The sequence below is a fragment of the Pyrus communis genome, chromosome 17 (assembly GCF_041283825.1).
Source record: "Pyrus communis isolate YQ-2024b chromosome 17, ASM4128382v1, whole genome shotgun sequence".
Classification (NCBI taxonomy): Eukaryota; Viridiplantae; Streptophyta; class Magnoliopsida; order Rosales; family Rosaceae; genus Pyrus; species Pyrus communis.
In genome coordinates this window covers 18,547,613-18,569,372 of record NC_142581.1, presented here as the reverse complement: position 1 = coordinate 18,569,372, position 21,760 = coordinate 18,547,613, and the positions used below count along the sequence as shown (strand labels likewise).

Genomic DNA, 21,760 nt, shown 5'->3' with positions numbered 1-21,760 from the left:
GAGTGGATGAATGAATGGTGCGGCATAGGGCTGTTTATATAGGCTTAATTAGGCACTCTTAGTGAAGGAAAAGGATTGCACAATCCCATTGAAAAAGGGTTAATTCAGGGCAGAAATCAAATGGGAATTGGATTAGGGAGTTCGGCTAGGATTTAGGAATTCTAGAAGGTTTTGGTGCGGCATGTGTATAGGGCTGAGATAAGGTTTCTAGAAGGGATGGTTTAGGGCAGATTCCTAAACCTAAAGGGCCAAGGATACATGATATTTGTGTAGGAGAAGGATTTGCAATTCCTAAACCTACAAGGAATTGAGTTCTTGCGGCAATTGAGTGGATAAGGTTCCTAGAAACTGAATTAGGTGTTTAATTGTGTAATTAACTCCCTCTAATAAGCTAGGTTTAAGTCCTAACCTGATTTGGATAGGATATAATAGGATAATGTTAGAGATAGGATAGGATAAGGTTTCTAGGATAGGATAAGATAAGGTTGGATAAGGTTGGATAAGGTTCCTTGTTTCTTGCTTCTTCCTTATGCATTTGGGCTTCCTCCACCAGATTTGTAGCCTTTCCTAGCCCTTCTTGACTTCAATTTCGTCCATCCTCTTTGCTCCATGGTTAAGCTATCCAATCCATGCCCAAAAATGCTCCAAATAGCCTCAAAATGCTCTTTCTTGCTCCTTTTGCCATTAGGACCTAAAAACACACGAAAATAACTTAAAAGACTGAAATAAATAGTAATTAACTCACTAAATGCAAGGAAACAACGTAACTAAGTAGCATAAATATGCTCCTATCAGCATGATCACCTGTGGAAAATGCAATGCTCAATTGTGAACAATAACTTGCATGTTTTAAATATAACAACCAAAATAATGCATAGTTTTGATCATACCTACATGTTGTGGCATAAAAAGTTTGGACATATTTCAAAAGAAAGGGTTTTACAACTACCAAAATTAAAATTTAGACTTGCTATAGATTTCAAAAGTGCATCTGAGTGGGTTGATTGCATGAAAGGAAAAACAACCAATGTTTGAAAGATGAATGCTAATAGGAGTCAAGCTTATCTAGAGATTATACACACAGATGTTTGTGGTCCTTTCCCTATCAAAATCATTTGTGGAAGTTCATATTTTGTGAGCTTTGTAGATTTCTCCACATATAGGAATATTTTCTCATAAAGTAAAAGTATGTGGTTCTTGAATGTTTTAAAGTCTTTAAAAGTGAAGTGGAAAAAACAATTGAACCTAGTGATTAAGATTGTTAGATCAGATAAAGGAGGAGATGTATACAGAAGCTGGACAACAGAATAGACTCCTTACACATTTTCTAGAATAGTAAGGCATTGTACCTCAATACACCACTCCTGGAACACCTCAATAAAATAGGGTGGCAGAGACGAGAATCGGGACTTTAATGGGAATGGTTAGAAGCTTAATTTCAAGATCCAAGTTGCTTGGTTTCCTTTGGGGAGAAGCATTGAAGACAATAAACTATATCTTGAATAGTGTTCCTTCTAAATCTGTGCCTAAGACACCTTTTGAGTTATAAACTGGCAGAACACCAAGTTTTGATCATTTTTCATGTGTGGGGTTGCAAACCAAAAGCAAGATTTTACAATCTAAATGAAAAGAAGCTAGATTCAAAGACCATTTCATGTTATTTTATTGGATATTATGAGATAGGTTTCAAGTTTTATTCTCCACAAGAACATACTAGAATTCAAGAAACACACAATGCAGTTTTTTTGGAAGATGAGGATGCTTTAAACTTGGTTTAGGACACCTTTATTTTCAAAGAAATTGATTAACAAGATGACAACTTTTCTGCACAGCTCTACAGTCAAATATCAATGGTTCCAAGCATGGCTGCATCAAATGTTGATTCTGATCAAGAAATAGATGAATTTGTGATACCAATAGAAATTCAAGAAACTCTAGAACAACCTGATGGTTAACTCACTCATAGTCCAGATATGCAAGAAATAAATCAGTTGTCTGCTCAAAATGCATTGAGAAAATCTAGTAGAATAAGGAAACCAACCATTTCAAATGATTATGAGTATTTGCAAAAAGCTGAATTTGATTTAGGTGACATTGATGACCTAGTTACATACAATAAACCAATTCAAAGTCCTCAAGTAGCTCTCTGGAAAAAAGCTATGGAGGAGGAGTTGGATTATGTATCCAAGAATAAAGTTAGGACCATAATGACTTCATCATCTGAGTTCAAGCCTATTGGGTGCAAATGGGTTTTGAAAACCAAGAGGGATACTGATGGAAAAATTGAGAGACAAAAGGTATGGCTAGTTGCAAAATGCTTTACTCAAAAGGAAGGTATTGACTATAATGACACTTTTTCACATGTATCCTCCAAAGATTCAATGAGAGTAATCATGGCCTTAACTGCTTATTTTGACTTAGAATTACATCAGATGGATGTTAAGACTACATTCCTAAATGGAGAGTTACAGGAAGATATTTACATGGTTCAACCTCCTAGATTTATTGAAAGAGGTAGAATAATATGATATGCAAGCTTAACAAGTCAATTTTTAGACTTAAACAAGCTTCAAGACAATGGTTTCTCAAATCTGATCAAGGGATTACTGGATATGGCATTACAGAAAACAAAATGGATGATTGCATTTATCTTAAGTTCAAAGTATCAAAATTTATTTTTGTTCTTCTTTATGTTGATGACATACGTCTTGCTAGTTCATACTTACAATAGATGAAGGAAACAAAAGCCATGTTGAAACCAGGTTTGAAATGAAAGACCTAGGAGAGCCTCACTATGTTCTAGGAACAAAGATTGTCAGAGGTAGACAGAGGAAGCTTCTTGGTTTATCTCAAAATGGTTACATTGAAAGAGTGCCTAATAGGTTTAACATGGAAAGTTGTAATAAGGCTGATGCTTGTGAACAAAAGTGATAAGTTCTCTCGAGGTCAATATCCAAGAGTGAACATAAGGCTAAGTTAATGAAGATGAAACCTTATGATTCTTTACTTGACAGTCTCATGTATGCAAACATATGTACCAGACCTGAATTGGCTTATATTGTTGGACTACTTGGAAGATTTCAGTCAAATCTAGGAGAATCTCATTGGATTGCTGCAAAGAAGGTGTTGAGGTACTTCCAGAGAACAAAAGAATTTATGTTAGTATATGGCAAAAAGGAAGATTGCTTGGAAGTTATTGGTTATACAAATTCAAATCTTGCTAGAGATATGGATGAAAGAAAGTCAACTAGAGGCTACATTTTTATGTTAATGGAGGTGTCATTTCATGGAAAAGTGTTAAGCAAGTTGTAGTGTCAACTTCTACCATGGAAGCTAAGTTTGTGACATGTTTTGAACCAATGAAGCAAGCAATTTAGCTCGGGAACTTTATTGCTGAGATGAAGATAGTGGATTCAGTCAAGAAGCTTCTGAAAATGTTCCATGACAATCCTGCAGCAATTTTTTTCTCAAAGAATAACAAGAGGACATCAGCTTCTGGATATGAAGTTTCTCTAAGTTAGCGAAGTGGTCAAGAAAGGAGAAAATGAGATTCAGTTCTTGTCAAAACAAATTTGATGACAGCATACCCTCTCACTAAGGCACTGCTAAATAATGTGTGTAAAAAACCATGTTACTCAAATGGGAGTTTTGGAGACTTTTGACAAGTGGGGGTAGGCCGATTATTAAAGCTTAAGAATTGTTATTGATTCTTCATTGTTTAGCATTGTTGTTGAAGTTGCAGATCTAAAAGCTAATTTAGTTTGTTGGTTTTTGGTTAAGCTGGATTTCTTTTCTTAGTTAGTTTTTCTAGTTGTTTTATCTTAGTTTTCAATAAGGAATCAATTTTCCATTTTTGTGATCAATTGTTTCAGAAGAAAAATTCAATTTATAATAGATATTTTGCTAGGAAATCATTTTGTGATTTTGTTGAAGAATGTTTTTGAACTATTTCATATACTGTTCTGGTTTGAATCATTTTTTGTTAATGAGTTTTGGCATTAACTGGTATCTTGACTTTTTTTTTGCATTGAGATTGACTTGAATAAGTGGGAGCATTGTATTTTGGCATTGCTATGTTTTTTACTCACGTAAATACGAAATGCAGATTATACATGCAGTAATTCTTGGGTTAATTTTGAATTGTGCAGAAGAAATTCTTGAGTTCCATGTTTTAAAATGCATAGATAAGTTGTATGTGAAAGTAAGCTTTTGATCATTTAAGACTTGATGATCACTTCCACTTTCTTAAAAGTTGGATATCCTTGTTCATCCTTAAGTGGGAGACTGTTAGAGTATAAGTATGAATAGGATACTAGAGTTGACTATAATGCTTAAGTATGATATGGAAAAGTCTTTTGTAAAGCTAAAAGTTGTCCTAGTTCCTGTAGGATTATAGAATTGAGAGTTATTAGTTATGTGGAATTGGACTCAGAACTAGAACTTTGTTTATACATAATATGATGTTGATTAAGTTGTTCAAGTCCTTTACAAATTTTGATAGGGGATTGATTAAGGCGAGGCTATATATACAATGTGCACTACTCTTGCAGAGATCTACTCCTTTTTGTTCCATAGTCCTATTGATTTTGAAGAGTACTTGTGCTTTGTGAAAGAGAAGAAGGATCATTGTTTAGAAGCTGTCATTGCATCTTCCTCGATGACAAGTTTTGCAGGTATGTATTCATATGTTTTTGTTTGAGATGCTAATATGTTGGTTATGGTTGTATTAGTAATTCAACGGACATAATTTGGTTCTAAGGTTGTGTTGTTGATGTAGTTCTTACATTGCCAACATTTCTTTTGATACCAAGTTATGTGAGAATCAAAATCTAACTGACCGCTTTCCTACGGAAAGTAAATAAATAATAAGAAGAAGGACAGGGTCGTGGTTCTGGTAACAGTAGCAGTTTAGTTATTGGAATTTTAATTCTTTCATCAACTGTAGTTGTTGTTTGGCGGCGTTTGAAACCGAAAAGAAAACATGGTAGAATAAAATATAAAAATTTCAACCGAACATGCATATAGCTATGCATAAACAAAAAATTCTTTGTCCAAAAATATATTGTTATTTAACTTTTATTAATGGTCTCCACAAATGTCACTGATTCAATGCCCATCTCACAGTCAGAGCCATTGGAGCTATCTCAACGTCAATTTACATATTCCGAGGTACTCAAGATCACTAACAATTTTGAGAAGATTGTTGGTAGAGGTGGAATTGGATTAGTTCACCATGGCTACATAGGTGATGCTCAAGTAGCTGTGAAGATGTTCTCACCATCAGCAATACAAGGATTCAAGAATTTCATTCAGAAATATGTAATAAGTAATAGATAACTTTTCAACAATTTAGCACAATCATATACTCGTAAATGAAATAAAATAAAATTCATTTTTGCGGGTTAATCTTCTCATGAAAGTTCATCATAAAAACTTGACAAGCCTTGTCAGACATCGTATGGATGTAACCAATACAGGGCTCATCTATGAATACATGGCCAATGGAAACTTACACGAGCATCTTTCAGGTTTAGCTCATAAGATGGAATTGATCTTCTTCTTCTTTTTTTTTTTTTTTTTCAATTTTTGGAGTCAGATTAGTTAACGAAGAAGAACGAAACAACCGTCAAAGCAGCTTTAACAACACTAAGAACAATCTGAACATGCACCAAAAAGAATACAAGAAAATAAATAGTAGGCCACATAAAACAGATGAACAATAAAACAACTACGTTAACTTGCTCTTAACACTTATAAGTTTTAGCAGCATTCATTAACTTTATCAGAATTTTGCGCTTTCAATCTATGAAATCTATTTCCTCTTTCAAGTTAGATATTGTTAAAGGATGCATCCCACATTAGAAACTTGACTGAATAAACAACTTATATTGAATGGTTCCACTCCTAATTGCATTGAAGTCTATTGAGACAAAATCGAACACCTGCCAGGTTGTGTAGGCGATTAAGTAGTGGGCAACTGGCCTAACTCTAAAATCTTAACAGATACCTCTTAACTGTGCAGATTATTTATATCAGCATATAGGTTTCTAATTTAATTAGAATGACAAAGAAAATTGACTGATTCATTATATACAAATGCAGATAACAGGTCAAATATATTTAGTTGGGTAGATAGACTTCGAACTGCAATTGACACCACACCTGCACATGGTGAGCAAGTAAAAATTTTCATGCTCCTCCCTCCATAACATATCTACTTTTATATTGTTAACAAGTGTAATGAAAATTTTCAATGTAGTATTAGGGTATCTGCGCTATATATGCAAACCACCTATAATCCACAGAGATGAAATCTACAAATATATTATTGAATGAAAACTCAGATTTTGGTCTATCCATAAATTTTCCTGCTGAGGATGGAACTCGTGTATGGATACATGTTGCGGGCACTCCTACGTACCTTGTAGGTACTACCAATCAAACATGCTATATGAGAAAAATGATGTTTATAACTTTGGGGTTGTGCTTTTAGAGATCATCACAAGTCGACCTATCATATCACAGACGCATGAAAAAGTTCACACTGTGCAATGGGTTAGTTTTATGGTTGGCAAAGGGGACATCAAAAGTATCATTAATTCAAGGTTGAAAGGAAACTTTGATAGAAACTCTATCTGGAAAGCTGTTGAAAAACCTTTGGCTTATGTAGCTTCCGATTATATCACAAGGCTAAACATGAGTGAGCTAGCTAGTTATATAGCTGAAGGAGTACTTGACAATGGAGTTGGCTCGAAAAAAAAAAGAGTTTCCATACTGATTCAGAAGATTCAATGGAAATGATGTCATTAAAATTCACCATCGAGGTGAGTCCCTCAGCTAGGTAGTTGTACTGCTCTATCAAATTACCCAGGAGTGAAAAATTTCATCTTGTGTGCTAAACGTATAAATTTCAACTCTCTGGTTGTTGTATACAATAAGTACGAGTAAATGGTGCACGCCAGAATCAATTGATGAACCATGTTAGTGTATTTAGGACTCTACGATTTAAATTTGGATGATTCTTAGCTACTAAAAATCAAAGAGAATGTGATCTCCAGGTTGCAGAGAATAGGTTGAATAAGAAAGAAAGGGGGAGAGAGAGTGATAGAGAGATAGAGAGAAACAGAGAAAGAGAGAGAGGGAGCAAAACCAAAGACGTCTCTGTGAATCTACGTTGGATTCCTTCATTCAGCTACAACAACATGCGAAAAGTGTGTGAGCAAATATAGTCGTTGCTAGCTCACACCTTAGCTAGAAAACTAGGCATGTGAGTTACACATGTGCAGCTTAAGCACATCACAAGATTAGACAGGTGGCACAATAATAATATACACCATTTAGATGTTTTAGTCATGGTCATCCATTACAAACAAGTACAATTTAATACTTAAGAATATTTCTAAAACTATAAACCAGAAACTAAGTTCTTCCAAACTTCAAGCCTTCAATCTTGCAACAACAGATCCTACATCTCAACACTCATTTCCAAGCTTGTTATTGCTTTCACTCCTAGCATTTCTCTGAGCATGTAAAACATGTCCTTAGGCAAAGCCATATGTTTACCAATTGTTCCTCAAATTTGCAGTAAACCAAGTTGATGTTGTTTGATTAGTGAGACCTAACATACATGTCATGTAAAAACCTATAAGTTGCAATATGCAAAATAATCTTTGACATGAGGCATCATAGTTGTCTAATGGTTAAGTCCTTGATCTTTGACTATGTCAATGGCATTCTATTGAGAGTGTTCATGGTATTGTTGTGGTCAAGCTATCTAGGCATATAGGCATGTGAATACACAACAAGGGATCTCTAACCTTCCATGGTGGAAGGAGAGTACTCTGAGATATGATTCAAGAGTCTTTGGCTAAAGCATATGAATATGACTAAAGAAGAATGTTCCAAACCATATTCAGTTGAATCATATAGAGAAGTATCACATTGTATAGTAAACATGAAACAAACTATTAGTTAAACAAAGTTATTACGAGCATTGTATTAGAGAATGACCGTGTTGCATTGTAGTTGTAACTGGATAGGTTCTCCAATCACTCTTACTTAGCTTGGATAGCCATTTCATATTGTCAAGTGTCACTCATAGTTTGTGGAAGCCCTGAAGATTAGCAAACACTAATCTTCATCAAAGGGATAATTGAAATGTGGCTTTAATTCACAATCAATCTTAAAGAGTAACAATCGCCTACTGCCTCACCAATTCGAACCTAATGGGTTGTACACTCAGTAAGGTGAATGTGAAGAAATATAAATGAGATGGATAAGCAATTAAATAGTTTAATTGTCCATGGTCAAGATTAATCAGTTAGTTAATTAATCGTACGAAAGGTTCATATTTAGGCTTTTAAGTTAGTTTCAGGTTTCGAGGCCCAAAAGAGTTTTGAACCAGAAGGCTCATTGGTTTTAAGTTGTGTAACAACTAAAACCTAATGAGGAATTAACCCAAAATTAAAAAGGGATGCCGACCTATGCAAAGGAAAGTGAGATGGTGGACACTTGCGAGGTGGTATAAAAGCATCTTTATAGTCGTTCCCTCGCTAAGTTTTCTTTAAGGAAAAACAGTAAAACAATTTCTCTCTCTGTTTTCTAAAGAGGCCGGCCACACTAGGGATATACAAGCTAGCAATCTTACTTCTCCCTATTCATCCATCTTCTCTTCACACCTCATCCTTGGTGTGGAGACTTAGAGGTTTGCAATCTTACAAACTTTGGAGTTCCTTTCCTCAAATTCTCAATGAGCAAAGGAGAAGAAAAGAAGAAACTATCCAAGGAGAGAAGAACACTAACACAAGGAAAGATCCAAGAAGCAAAGGACGTGACTTGAAGGTCATCTACTTGGGTGAATCCCTTGCATAAACAAGGATGAGATGCAAGGGTAATGAAACTCAAACTCTTTCTTCTCTTTAATTTGTTAAAGAGTTTTATGGTTCACCGTTCGCTAGACTTTGAAAGTCATGGGTTTTAGAATTATTTTTTAATGCATGCCTAGTTTAAGTGTTATATGTATGCTTATGTGTTCAAATATTCTCACATGTTCTTAGTTAGGACAAAAATTTTCCTTCAATATTGAGTCACTACACCCTCTAGAAATCACCACATTTCCAAAGGTAGAATTAAGTCTACTAAAGTGCCTTGGTGCCCATATGTGCATCTTGGCCAAGAGAAAAAGAGTCAAAGCAAGCAATCGCATGTTATTCATCCCAACTTTCCCTTGTATGCTTCTCCATTCATTTCACATTAATGGTGGTGCCCTAAGTAAGCACGAAATCGCTTGCTAACTTACTTTGGGGTGGCTTTAAATCACAACCCCAGGAACCATGTTTCAAGACTTACAAAGTCAAAAGACACTATGCAAACACCCAAACACTCGTGCTTTTCTTCAAGTTTGTGGAGAATCAACAAGCATAACAAACATGTGCCAATTCATCCATAATAAAGTTGAAGACCACCCACCATGTGAAACTTCTCGTGGTCTCGTTTCGTTCAAGATCAAGCCTCGACGGCCTTCAAAGAAACTTCCAGCCCAATTCAATGCAGAGGGACTTCAAAGCACAGTGGGTAAAGTACATTCACTATGTAGAGGAACTTCATAACACACATTCTACACATAACAAGCACACGTATACGCTGCATCTTGAAGTAAGGGCATTTGTAGCCATCAAATTTTCAATGAAATAAATGTTCGCCAACATATTAAATTTTTTACTCGCAAAGGGTTTACATGGCATACATCATGGATCTTGCCAAAGTGCACATATAGCATGTGACTCATCAAAACTAGATGAGTCATTAAGAGTGACACATGTTGACATCTGAGACATCCATCAAAAAAATCAAATCAAGTACAAAATGGGACAAGATAACCCTAATTTGATCAAATTATATCAATTAAGGTTTGATTTCTAATCAAAAGTCTAACCCACAAATTATAGGATTTAGAGGTGTTTCAAACCAAGCCAATTCTCTGCATACAACTACTAGACACTCATTCACAAGTGAGATGGGGAAAAAGAAGGAAGTAACTCCTCACACGCATCATACACTCAGATATCCACACATTTACCAGACACTCAAACACTCTACACAGTTAGAAGACTTAGAATCTCTCTGCATTCTTAGCCATGGTTTTTATCACAAGTGGTCCCTGAAATTGACACATACCATCAAGATGGTCCCTAAAAATGAAAATCAATCAATGTAGTGCTTGAATATGGATGTCACAAATGAATGTAGTCCTTCCGTTAGAATTCCATCAAAATTTCTGCTAGTATGGTGATGTGGCACATATGTGAACCCACAAGTCTATTAAATATTGCCACATGGATGAATTATTAAAACTATAAAAATCTAATTTAAAACTAATTTCAAAATGATTAAATAAAAAAATATTTGGTTCCTCCATTGTCACAAGCCAAACTCTTGCAATGTTCATTGGTTTGAGAACAAGTCACTACAACTCTCGAATCAATAGCTTCCATACACTCTACAACCCAAGATAAAATTAGAGGATTAACAATTTGTATCCGAGTTTGTAACCCTAAACTTTCATTAGAATAAAAAATTAGTTTGTGCGTGTATTTTTTTAAGAGAAAAAAATTTGGACCATTTCTCGATTTATGCATGTCATCCTTGCGCATAGGCTATGTTAATCTTCTCTATATTGTTCCAAATTTATCGAATATCTTGTTTGAAAAGAAAAAAAATGCATGTCACAGCTAATTAATGAAAGTCAACATCTCTCCCACTTTTGTGAAAGTTTACAAAATGTTAGATTAAACAGATTTTCCACAGGAAAATTTGTTATTCTGGGACTATAAAAAGCAAAAGCCAGAGCCAGGGATATGGGTTCCCTTGAGAATGTCAGAAAGTCTAAGACCATCTCCAAAGGAAATGTCAAATTATAAGAGTCAAATTATAATTGATGGTTGATGTGACAATTTAAAATCTTATGTCAAATTTTATACTTCTCCAACTGAATTGTGAAATGTTATTTTCTTATTTAAATAGAGCTTTTAAATGGTTGTAATTATTAAAAGAAATGTTGAAACAAAATTTTTGTTGCTTCAAATATTAGTGGAATAATAGACCCACTATTAAAATGAATTAAAAATTAAATTTGACATTGATGTCAAAATTGACTCCAAGTCACAAAGCTTTCAAGTCCAGTCACTAAATAACACTTCGGTTGAATAGACTTTTAATGTCAAATTTGCACAATGACATTCCACCTAAGATTTTACTAAGATGCTGTAAATTTAGCAAAAATTCTCCAGCCATATATCATCTTTGTTTATCCAATCAAAACAAACTTTTCTAATCCCTTACAAGACGAAGCCAACTGAGATCCACAAATCATGTATATTCATGACACAATGCATTATCGCCTTTTTATTTTTTCATAAGAAAAAAACAAATTACAAGGAAAAGCCACGACAGCAGCATTGATTACAGGAGTCAAACTGCCAGGCATACAAGGCTTCATGAGACAAAGCATTAAACCAAACTTGCAAATCATTCTTGTCATGACCTCTAGCTGCAATTGCGTAGTATGTCGAAACTGAATAACGTCAAAACAGCTAACAAGAAGGATGTTTTGAAGGATAGCTTTGATGTGCCAAAGAACTACGTACACACTTGCCCATATGGAGTCGATAATAATTTTAGAGTCACCTTCCTTTCTCATTTCAATTTTTTTCTCTTCCTTCTGGCCAAATTCACATCACCCCATTATCATCAAGAACATCATCATTCAGAATTTGTGTAGCTTTAAATGGAATTAGAGTATAATTTGCAAAAAAAAAAAAAAAAAAGAAAAAAGGCTAATCGCCCAAAAACATACTAATTATAGAGGGGAAAAATCCTTGGTGTATATTTTGTGAATAGCAGACATTTTTTTTCAATAAAATCGGTAAGTGAGATTCACTATCTCCAACAGACCTCAGGTGCATCAAGGGCACACCAATGTTCTCTATATAACGAAAAATAAGTTACAATCACTTTATAAGCTTGCCTGGTTTTCGATTTTTAAATTAATGTTCGTGTGTTATTTTATTTTGTAAGGTTTTGGTTGATGTCCCCTTGTTTTGTGTTTGCTTTATTATTAACTAATAAAATACATTTTTAAAAGGGAACAAGTGTGGGTTTCTTGGGTAAGGGTCCTCTCTCTTTCAGAAGAAGAGATACCACACCCAAGTCCTCGACTATTGATGAAAAACTAATCTCGCATATTATATTATACAATTAATTTTTATTTTTTTTAACAAACGATATTATTTACACTAAAAGGGAGAGGGTGGGCTTAGCCTCACAATAAGCTAGCAATAACGTAGTTTAAATGTTTAGAAAAATAACACTACACCGTAGTACTAATCTCACATATTATATTATACAATTTAATATAAAAAGTTATAATTTACCATGCTGACTATTGATTTTAAGACTTCACGTACAAGCCAAATTAGGTTAAGCCATTTGCAAAGGTTCCAAAACCGTAAAATTCATAACACACATCATTACGACCAGAATAATGGATCAACATCATCATGAAGAATATCATTAGTTGCATAATCTATCCCTAGGATGAAGTTTCTTGATAAAAGGAAGGCTTTATGCAAATTAATTAACAAACCCACCTGTCCAAAAGCAAAGTAGTACAACATGTGCTAAGCAATGAGGTTGGGGTGATTTTCTAGGGCACGCTTTGGGTTGAATCAAGGAGACAGGACCACTGACTAGGATTCACAATTCTTAAGAGAATGTCCCTTGCATTGGTTAGCCAAACACTGACATTAAAAAGAAATACCTATATACAAAGATCTCCAAGAAAGCTAAGCTTCAAGTACACAAAACACATTAAACAATTATACAACAATAGCTTAAAGTGATAAATCGCTTTCTAGCCCTTGATCTTAATCATAGGGGTTATAATTGCAAATCCTTTTTGTATAAAAGCAGATCATGTGCAGCTACACTATTTCCACTCGTTGTTTTGCTACTTCCACTATGTTATTATCTTAATATTCCTTCACTAAAACATGACACATTTGGATAGTGGAAGCAGCAAAAGTAGTACTGGATAAAAATTCATTTCCAAAGGTTGTACTTGTGAAGCTCCTGGGTGGTGGATGTTATGACAGCACGGAATGAGCCTTAATAACTCAGGATACATGTAATGATGATGAAGAGAATGATTTGGATCTTGGATACAAAATTTACTACTTTAAATTTCTTTTTGGGTAATACAATAGGGTTTTGGAGGTTAATCATTGACGATGAAATGAAAGGATCATGATGAAAATGATTAAAGGACTAAGGACATAGAGCTAGGGCTTTTTTCATGGTTTGTGATTAGTTTTTCAACCGTGTGGTTGGTGGATATGATTAGGGTTTTGGAGTGGAACATGATTATGGGTTTGCATGGGAAAAGAGGGGTAGAAAGAGAAAGCAAAGCTTGTTGTAGGAATATTAGAATTACTCATGGACTCAATTTTTTGGCCTAAGTTTTCAAGTGCCTTGACCTGTGACCTCAAGAACTTGAGATAATTTGCAGCCTCATCAAGCATTGATGCAGTGTCCATCTTGTTTCCACCAGGAACCAGCCTTTGCAAAACTCTAATTCTCTCACTGATCCTCTCCCTCCTTTGCCTTGCAGCCACAGTTTGTGGATCAGATGATATTTTCACATTCTTCCTCTTTGGCCTCTCCACCAGCTCCAGCCCCAAGTTCACAGGCCTGAAAGCCGCAGCGCGATAAATCATCTCTTTCATCTGCGCAATGACCTCTGGATCGGGTTCTTCAATAGAGGAAGTTGACACGGATGAAGTTGGTTGTTGAAAGCTGATGTTGGATGAGCTTGGACGCTTATTATCTGATCTGGGTTTCTTCATTTTTGATGGGTTGTCGGAGATGAGCCTGAAACCCCCTTCACTAGTAGAAGAATAATCTGTTTGAAGAAGACCAAAGTGACTATAATTTGCTCCGTGCAATTTGGGCTCACTTTGATCATGGCTTCTCTTTGTGGAATTTGGCTTACCTTGGCTTTGGACATATAAATCTGATGAACTTTGAGAGACTACTGTTTCATTGTTCTCAGACTCTCCAGAAGAGATTGCACTATTATTTCCTGCTCCAAAGTTCCATAAGTTTCTTCTACAATCCGAAAAAAGCATAGAAATTCCATCGTCATCTTCTACAGATGTGTCGGTGTTGCTATTAGTGGCTGAGAGCAAACAATCCAAGGAATCAACGGAGTGTATCGTTACTGGCTTAGCCTTGACATGATGATCTTGTAAGCCTTGAATATTGGCTTGCGGTTGTACATATTTCCCAAGATTGCCACAATGATCAGCAGCCATGAAAGTACTAGTGCTTAGTGAGCTCATCAAATTATAAGTCATGTTGACCTTCAAAGGGGCTTGACACAATTCATCAGCTCTCAAAGTTGACATAACATGCACTGATTCCAAACCACACGGATTTTTCTGATGAGCAATTTGATGACAGCCAATACTGCTCGGTTTTTCGGTATTTGAATTCATAATCGCATGCGATGTTTGCACCTTCGGAAGCCCTTGGATTGGAATGAAGGCACTGGAACTTGAGTTAGACACCAACAATTCTTCAAGGTCATGTACTTGATTGCTCCATAATAAGGTTGATGTGTTTGTGATGTGTGAGCCGTCGTCCCAGTCGTCCCAATCCAAACCGTCCATTGATTACAAACCTACAGTAATAGTTTTGTAGATTCTGTTCAGAAAGGGTACAAATGTGAGGTAATAATACTTGAAAAAAATGTCTATATGAGATAATCAATTAATATATTGATGATGCATGTATAGTATACATATCTCTATATTTCAGCCCTTATTGATGTTATTGGCATTCGAAAAATGTCATTCTATATTACTTTTTTGTACAAATTTTTCCTTTATCAAAGAAATTTCATGATGACACACCAGTACCAGATCCAGCTGCCAACCAATATTAGAATATCAAAGGAGGAGCCAAAAAAACCAGGAAATGAGTTGCTTTAGTGACTTCAAGCTTTCTTTCTCAACAGAACCAAAATCAAACCTCAGCTTCAGCTTTTGTATTTTGTTAGCAATTTTGTCACTTTTAAAAACTGCATGCCTTCTTTAACTTCGGCTGTATCATCAAAACTGTGATGACCAAGGGAACAAAACAACCACATCTTATGTCAGTTTTGGCAACTTTAAACTGTTCCACCACATAGGGACAACCACAGAGAGAAATTCAAAGAAGAAGCAGCTCAAAAAAAAATATTCAAATTGAAAAGACAAGTACGTTCTCAAGGAAGAAAAAAATGAGAGCAAAGAAACATGAAATAAATATATTGGGAAATGAAATGTTGAGGATGAAGGCTTTTCCCCTACCTTAATGAGCAGCCATGGAGCACCTATACATATATGTTGATACAGTGTTTTGATAGTTGGTTGTGGCATGCTTAAATAGATATCAGGAAACAAAGGCTAGCTCCAATTATTTAATAAATAAAAAATTATTGGTAATAGTAGTTGAACATGTAGAATATGAGGAAGAGAGAATGTATTAAAATATCATTTTAACAGTTGAAAAGAAGTATAATGACTTTGCAAAAGATGGAAAGGGATCCTCTCTGGAACCTTTAATCTGAGCCTACTAATCATACAATTTGAGTTCTTGAAATTTGATCCAACGGTTAAAGTTATTATAACTTTTAATAAGATCCCTTGTTTTTAATCGTTAGATTGAATTTCAAGGGTCCGGATTGTGTGGTTAGTAGGCTCAAATGAAAAGGAATCTGAAGAGTATCCCAACCCGCTAAAGATAAGGCTTTTGGTCAGGTTTGGTGGGGTAGTAAGAGTGTATTTTTGCAGATGGGGAGCATGAGATTTCAGAGAAGCATTTTGAATCCTAACTAATGAATTATTAAAAGATTTATTTTTGGTTTTTTGTATTTTTTTAGTGGGAAAGTTAGCTCTGACCTCCTTTTGCTTGCTTATGCCATTCCATGCGCACTGTAAAGTTGCAGTGGTAATTTTAGCTGCAGTTAGAGAGTGAATAGAGTGATCAGAGCATCTTTTACACTAGTACCACTACCGTCTTTCTAAAAGAGTACTATTAATCATGGTTTTAATCATAACCACTTTCAAAGTTTTCACTTTCTACTATATTACTTTTTCTTGGTAATCAAATACTTACATATGGTGCCACCACTAGACAGCCTTATAGATAGTAATAAGCTGGTAGCATTCTCTAGCCAGCTTGCTACCTTGAAAAGAATAAAAAATAGTAGACATGTTTATGAACTGGTATGAATCCATTCAAAATTACCGGGTGCAAAAATTTGATGTGTTTAAGATCTTTAAATTTTGTTATAACATTTTTTGCCTTATCAGAAACAGTACTCTTTAATCAAAGAATTAATATTTTGTAATGTAATCGCATGTACGCATAATGTCTACAACCTGACTATAATGACAATGTTGTTCTATGTTATTATAACCATGGATTATGTTGTAACCTTACTTTTCTTGTAATTTAAATATTGAATAATGACATCATGTTGTGATGCCACTAAACGTGAAGGTAGGGAGTGCAGAAGAAAATAACAATAATGACTAATTTTTTGACGTACGTGTATACTGTAGTAAGATGCTTAGGGTGCAACAATCAACGTTGACATGTAGTATAACATAAAAAATATCATTCTATAACCTCACCATTATTATGTAGCCTTGAACAATAAATTTTAACGATTATAATGTAATTTTATTAAACAAAAGGCTTCTATTGCCCTATTTGGAAGAGGCCGCTCCTCCTAAACATGTTAATCACAAAATTAATTGACATATGTGCTGAAAAATATTCTATATTTATATGAGTTATTTATGTATACCTACTTTGCTGTGAATGTAGAGTGAAAAAAAAATAGTGCAACTAGGTACTTCACCGCACACATATTCATAAACTATTTCTTCTCATGAGCTACATTGTACATCAAATTATGCTACCAAACGTGCAAGTCTTGTAAAATTAGTGATTAGTGAGAGTACAATGTGTAAACACTAAAGATAATATATATAGTCCCTTATTATTAGAAGTTCCAACTTGGGCAGGCATAAAAGTTAGTAGTGGGTGTTTAGAACATGACAGTTGCTGGCAGGCAATTGCAAGCAAAGAACTATATACATTCAGAGGAGAGGAGAAGATAGCATGGAGCAGCAAGTTGCAAATTGAATTTCGTCTTTTCACATTTCACATCCTAAGTTAGCATATAGTTCCTTCTTGTATTTCTCAGTAGTAATCAAATTCTCTATCTGTTACGCGAGAGAGAGAGAGAGAGAGAGAAGCAGGCTGGGGTTCTGAGTCTTCCCACATGCGCCCCATCTCATTACAGCTCAGTGAATGGGTTGCCATAGCCCATTACATTTGCTAATTACTAGTACATCTCTCTCTCTCTTTCTCTCTCATGCAGTGGTATGTAAATATTTGTCAACTCTCATTTTTTCTTCAACCCTTCTGTAGATCATCAGTCGCAAATATAAAAGGGAAGCATATCATTTCTTGAAAGATATCATTGAAACCATTACAGAAAGACACACACACACACACACACACACAAGAAGTTACAAATAACATATTCAGCAACTGAATTATGCAATATATATGTGTGTGTATAATTCATAATTTCAAATTACAAATTGCAGGGGAAGTGACATGAGACTACCTCATTTTGGTGAAAAGATATATATGCTATCAGCTTGAAAAGGCTGGGGTAGATTACCTTTGAAATTTGCTAGTCCAAATTATTGGTACGTATGTCAAATATCGCTGCGCACCAACTATTTGAATTGAATCGATCGCCCACCTTTTATCAGTTAACTATTTATTTATATAAAAATGTATACGTATATGTATATGTGTGTGCACACACGCACGCTTTTCTATGCACCTTGTAGTATTTGTTTGTGTATGGATTACTCGCAGATGAATTATATACATCTACATGTTGTGCATTGTGACAAATATTCATCAAAGTAGAGAATTTACTCTTTTTTTTATCTAATATTAGTCTCATTTTACATGATCAGTTTTTGGATTAAATGGTTTTATATTGACAAGATAAATGATTACAACCGAAAAGAAAGAAAATTAATTTATTCAATAAAGGGATTAGGAAGGATTTGGACTGCGGCTGCTAATGCAACCTTCTCCTTCCTCCCCCACAGAGCAATTGAAAGGAGATAAGCCCCCAGTAGAACGGTCCCTCGCCTCCTTAAGAACACGCACCCATTAAGTAGTAACGCTTAATTTTGTATTGAAAATGTAATTAATTTTCACACACCTAATTTCTCTCTTTGCATGGTCCTCTGTATTCTTAGCAATTGAATTGAATTGGTTATTCAAAAGAAAATAATGGACAAAACTATATACGAGTACATTTGACAACAATGTGTGTCCGAATATTATATCTCTGATAAAATAACACCACGTATGCTAACTATATATGTTTACCTATGTTACCAAAATAACTATATATGTTTACCTAAATGATACGTGTGGAGCCAAAAATAATCACAAGGCAACACGTGAATTTTTGAATAGAAGAGAACAAAAATACCATTGAGGCATACCGGGATTCCTACGCGCGAGCAGCGGGCAATCATCCCTCAACTAAGTCAAAAGTGCCCAAAATAGGTAATAAATTAAAAATTATTTCATCCACCCTCATCCTATATTCTCCGCAAGGGAATTATTCCATAACCCCCAAAACATTTCTTTTAAATTATGTTAATTAGTCAATTAATGGATTTATTACCTAATTAATTTATTAATGGCTAATTAACTACAAATTACACCCAAAAAATACCACAAATGGTATAATAGGGCAGGCCATATCCCTATAAATAGCTCTCCATTCTCTCAAAAAATTACTTCTAAGTCTTTTACAAAACTCTACAAAACTCTCCAAACACTCTTCCCTCAAAATTCTAGCTTTGGCATCAGAAGTTCTTCGGCCAAAACTCCCCCCCCCCCCAATTCATCGTGGGTGCGTGAGCCTTTTTGGCCTTAACCAAAGGTGTGATTTGTTTTGTAAGTGCAATTTTTCCCAAGAAGGAGAAGGCAGAAATTTGCATCCACAAATTGGTGCTTTCATTGAGAGTTGAGTCCCACACTCGTAGAAGACTCTTGCATCTATTTTCTTGTCCATTTGTAGATTTCTCGTACGTTCTTATTATCAGAATTTTTTATTTGCAAAAAATCTTTGATAAAACGTTAAAGAGAAGTACAATGGCTAGAAATTTAGAAAATTCAACAAATGAAAATTTCAACATTTAAGAGATGGGACCACAGCGATCCACGAGGCTAAATGTGACAATAGGTGGAACGGCACCACCAATACAAGTTTCCACCATGGAAACCACTATGGTGGCTACCATGGTAGCCATCCGCAGTGAGGTCCATGGTGTCACCACCACGGGCCAAGCCGTGCCATCCAAGGCGGCTCATGGCACTAAGGTCATGGCCCAAGCCATGTCACTCCACACCCAACGTGAGCCCAATGTGTTGCCAAGCAGAGCCCAAGCTTCGCACCCGCGTGTATCATACGCTGAGTAGCCCACTCCTATGGCCCAGCCTGCTTCCACCGTGCAACCTACTCTTGTGGCCCAGCCTGCTCCCACGGCATTCTAAGCAGCCCAAATCGGCCCAAGACTATCTCAACCATCTGGACTAACCATCGAGCCGGGGGCATTTTCACCACATTTCTTCATAAATTTGGCATTTCCCAATTCAAATCTTACTCCCGGAGCCTACCACACTTTCACTGCTTAAGAAGGCATGTTCTTTCCAAGCTCTTCTGATCCAAATGGCGAACAACACTTGTCTCGACAAGTCATAAAGTTGACGAGTGCCCTTGCACAACAGATAACTTTGGTGAATCCACTCTTGCAACGCACAGACAACCAATGTGCCTCGGACGAGGTATCCCGAAGAAGGACAAAGGCAGATGAATCTCTCCACCAGCATCCCGGCAAGTAGCCACTTGACTGGTCACGAACCAAGCGTTTTAACATATTACACTCCCGACTGGACCCCCAAGATATCATATACTCCAGTCTTAGTGCATGGAAGAGCATGCACTCTCAATTAAGCCCACAAACAAACATACACTCACAGTTAGGGCCACACTCTGATAATCAACATAAGTAACCTTCCAGGTGAACTGTTCATTTGTGACAAGGCCCGCAAGGAGCATCATCCACCTCACATCAAAGTAGGCAACACAGAGGATGGAGAAAAACAATCACTCAATTAGACTTAAGTTCAACTAGCAGCCTGCAAGTTACCCGCTCGCTTGCTAGGAACATACCACACCCACTGCAGCTGCGGCATAGACTAGCCGAACACATAGAAAAGCAGCCTAGACTAGCAAGTCATGACCAAGGGCAACTGAAAGCTCTGCCACCCCGATAAAGGCAAATTCAGGAAGAAAAAGAAAACCTCATGACCAAGTGATTGCGTAATTTCTCACGCAACGAAGCTATTGACAAGGCGTTTCGATAAAACATGACCAACATAAGCGAGTCATCTTTCAATGACAAGATCGAGCAAACGGGACTACCCCATATAGATTGTTGGATATAATGACTACTTCTATTCCGACAAATCTAGCAACTCAGCCTAATGGCATGCCGAGGGTAAACAAGTACTAGAAGCACACACCAGCCTAACTACCAAGAACCGAGGGCAGGCTAAGGATTATTTTGGTTGTCCCAGCAGTCCAGCTTTCCTCAATTACACTCATAACAATGATTTCCATGTTTTCCAGTACGAGAGGATAAACTTATTGCTCTCTAGTGCGAGAGGGTAAACCAATTCCTTAACACCCATATGGGTCTGATCTCCAGTGCGTGAGGATAAACTAATTGCTTTCCTGTGTGAAAGGGTAAACCAATTCCCCGATACCCATATAGGTCTGTTCTCCAATGCCAGAGGATAAACTAGTTGTTCTCCGGTGCGAGAGGGTAAACCAATTCCCCGACACCTTATCGGTCTGCTCACTAGTGTGAAAGGATAAACTAATTGCTCTCCAGTGCGAGAGACTAAACCAATTTCCCGACACCCAAAAGGGTCTGCTTTCCAGTGTGAGAGGATAAATTAATTGCTCTCTAGTGCGAGAGGGTAAACCAATTCCCCGATACCCATAAGGGTCTGCTCTCCAGCAAGAGGGGATAAACTAATTGATCTCCAATGTGAGAGGGTAAACCAATTCCCCTGCACCAAAAAGGGTCTGCTCTCCAACGCGAGAGGATAAACTAATTGCTCTCCAGTGCGAGAGGATAAACCAATTCCCCGACACCCATATGGATCTGCTTTCTAGCGCGAGAGGATAAACTAATTGTTCTCCAGTGTGAGAGGGTAAACCAATTCCCCGACACTCATATGGGTCTGCTCTCCAGCATATGGGTTTGCTCTCTACTGCGAAAGGATAAACTAATTGTTCTTCAATGCAAAAAGGTAAACTAATTGTTCTCCAGTGCGAGAGGGTAAACTAAATCCTTAACACCCATTTGGGTAAGCTCTCCAATGCGAAACGGCCACATAGCTCAAAAGATCGAATGATTGAAGATCAACTAGGCAAACAAATGGTTAGCGGGCAACATCCACTTTTACACTTAACAGTTCGCTCATCCTACACTTCATCTTCAGCAACTCCTATCTTGGCTGCTCCATCCTTGAC

General features: G+C 36.3%; 1 protein-coding gene and 1 non-coding gene across 2 annotated transcripts; both read right to left on the bottom strand.

The window, feature by feature from the left end:
• Positions 1-10,606: 10,606 nt before the first annotated feature.
• On the bottom strand, positions 10,607-10,712 carry LOC137709588 (U6 spliceosomal RNA). Its single transcript, XR_011064880.2, has one exon. It is a non-coding gene; the product is annotated as a U6 spliceosomal RNA (small nuclear RNA).
• Positions 10,713-13,268: 2,556 nt separating this feature from the next.
• On the bottom strand, positions 13,269-14,726 carry LOC137749496 (basic helix-loop-helix (bHLH) DNA-binding superfamily protein). The gene has a single exon (XM_068489596.2). It carries the CDS (start codon positions 14,724-14,726, stop codon positions 13,371-13,373), a length of 1,356 nt encoding a protein of 451 aa, XP_068345697.2. The 3' UTR covers positions 13,269-13,370.
• Positions 14,727-21,760: the final 7,034 nt, after the last annotated feature.

Coding starts and splice junctions, on each gene's coding strand:
- LOC137749496 (XM_068489596.2), bottom strand. CDS start 14,726: ATGGACGGTTTGGATTGGGACGACTGGGACGACGGCTCACACATCACA.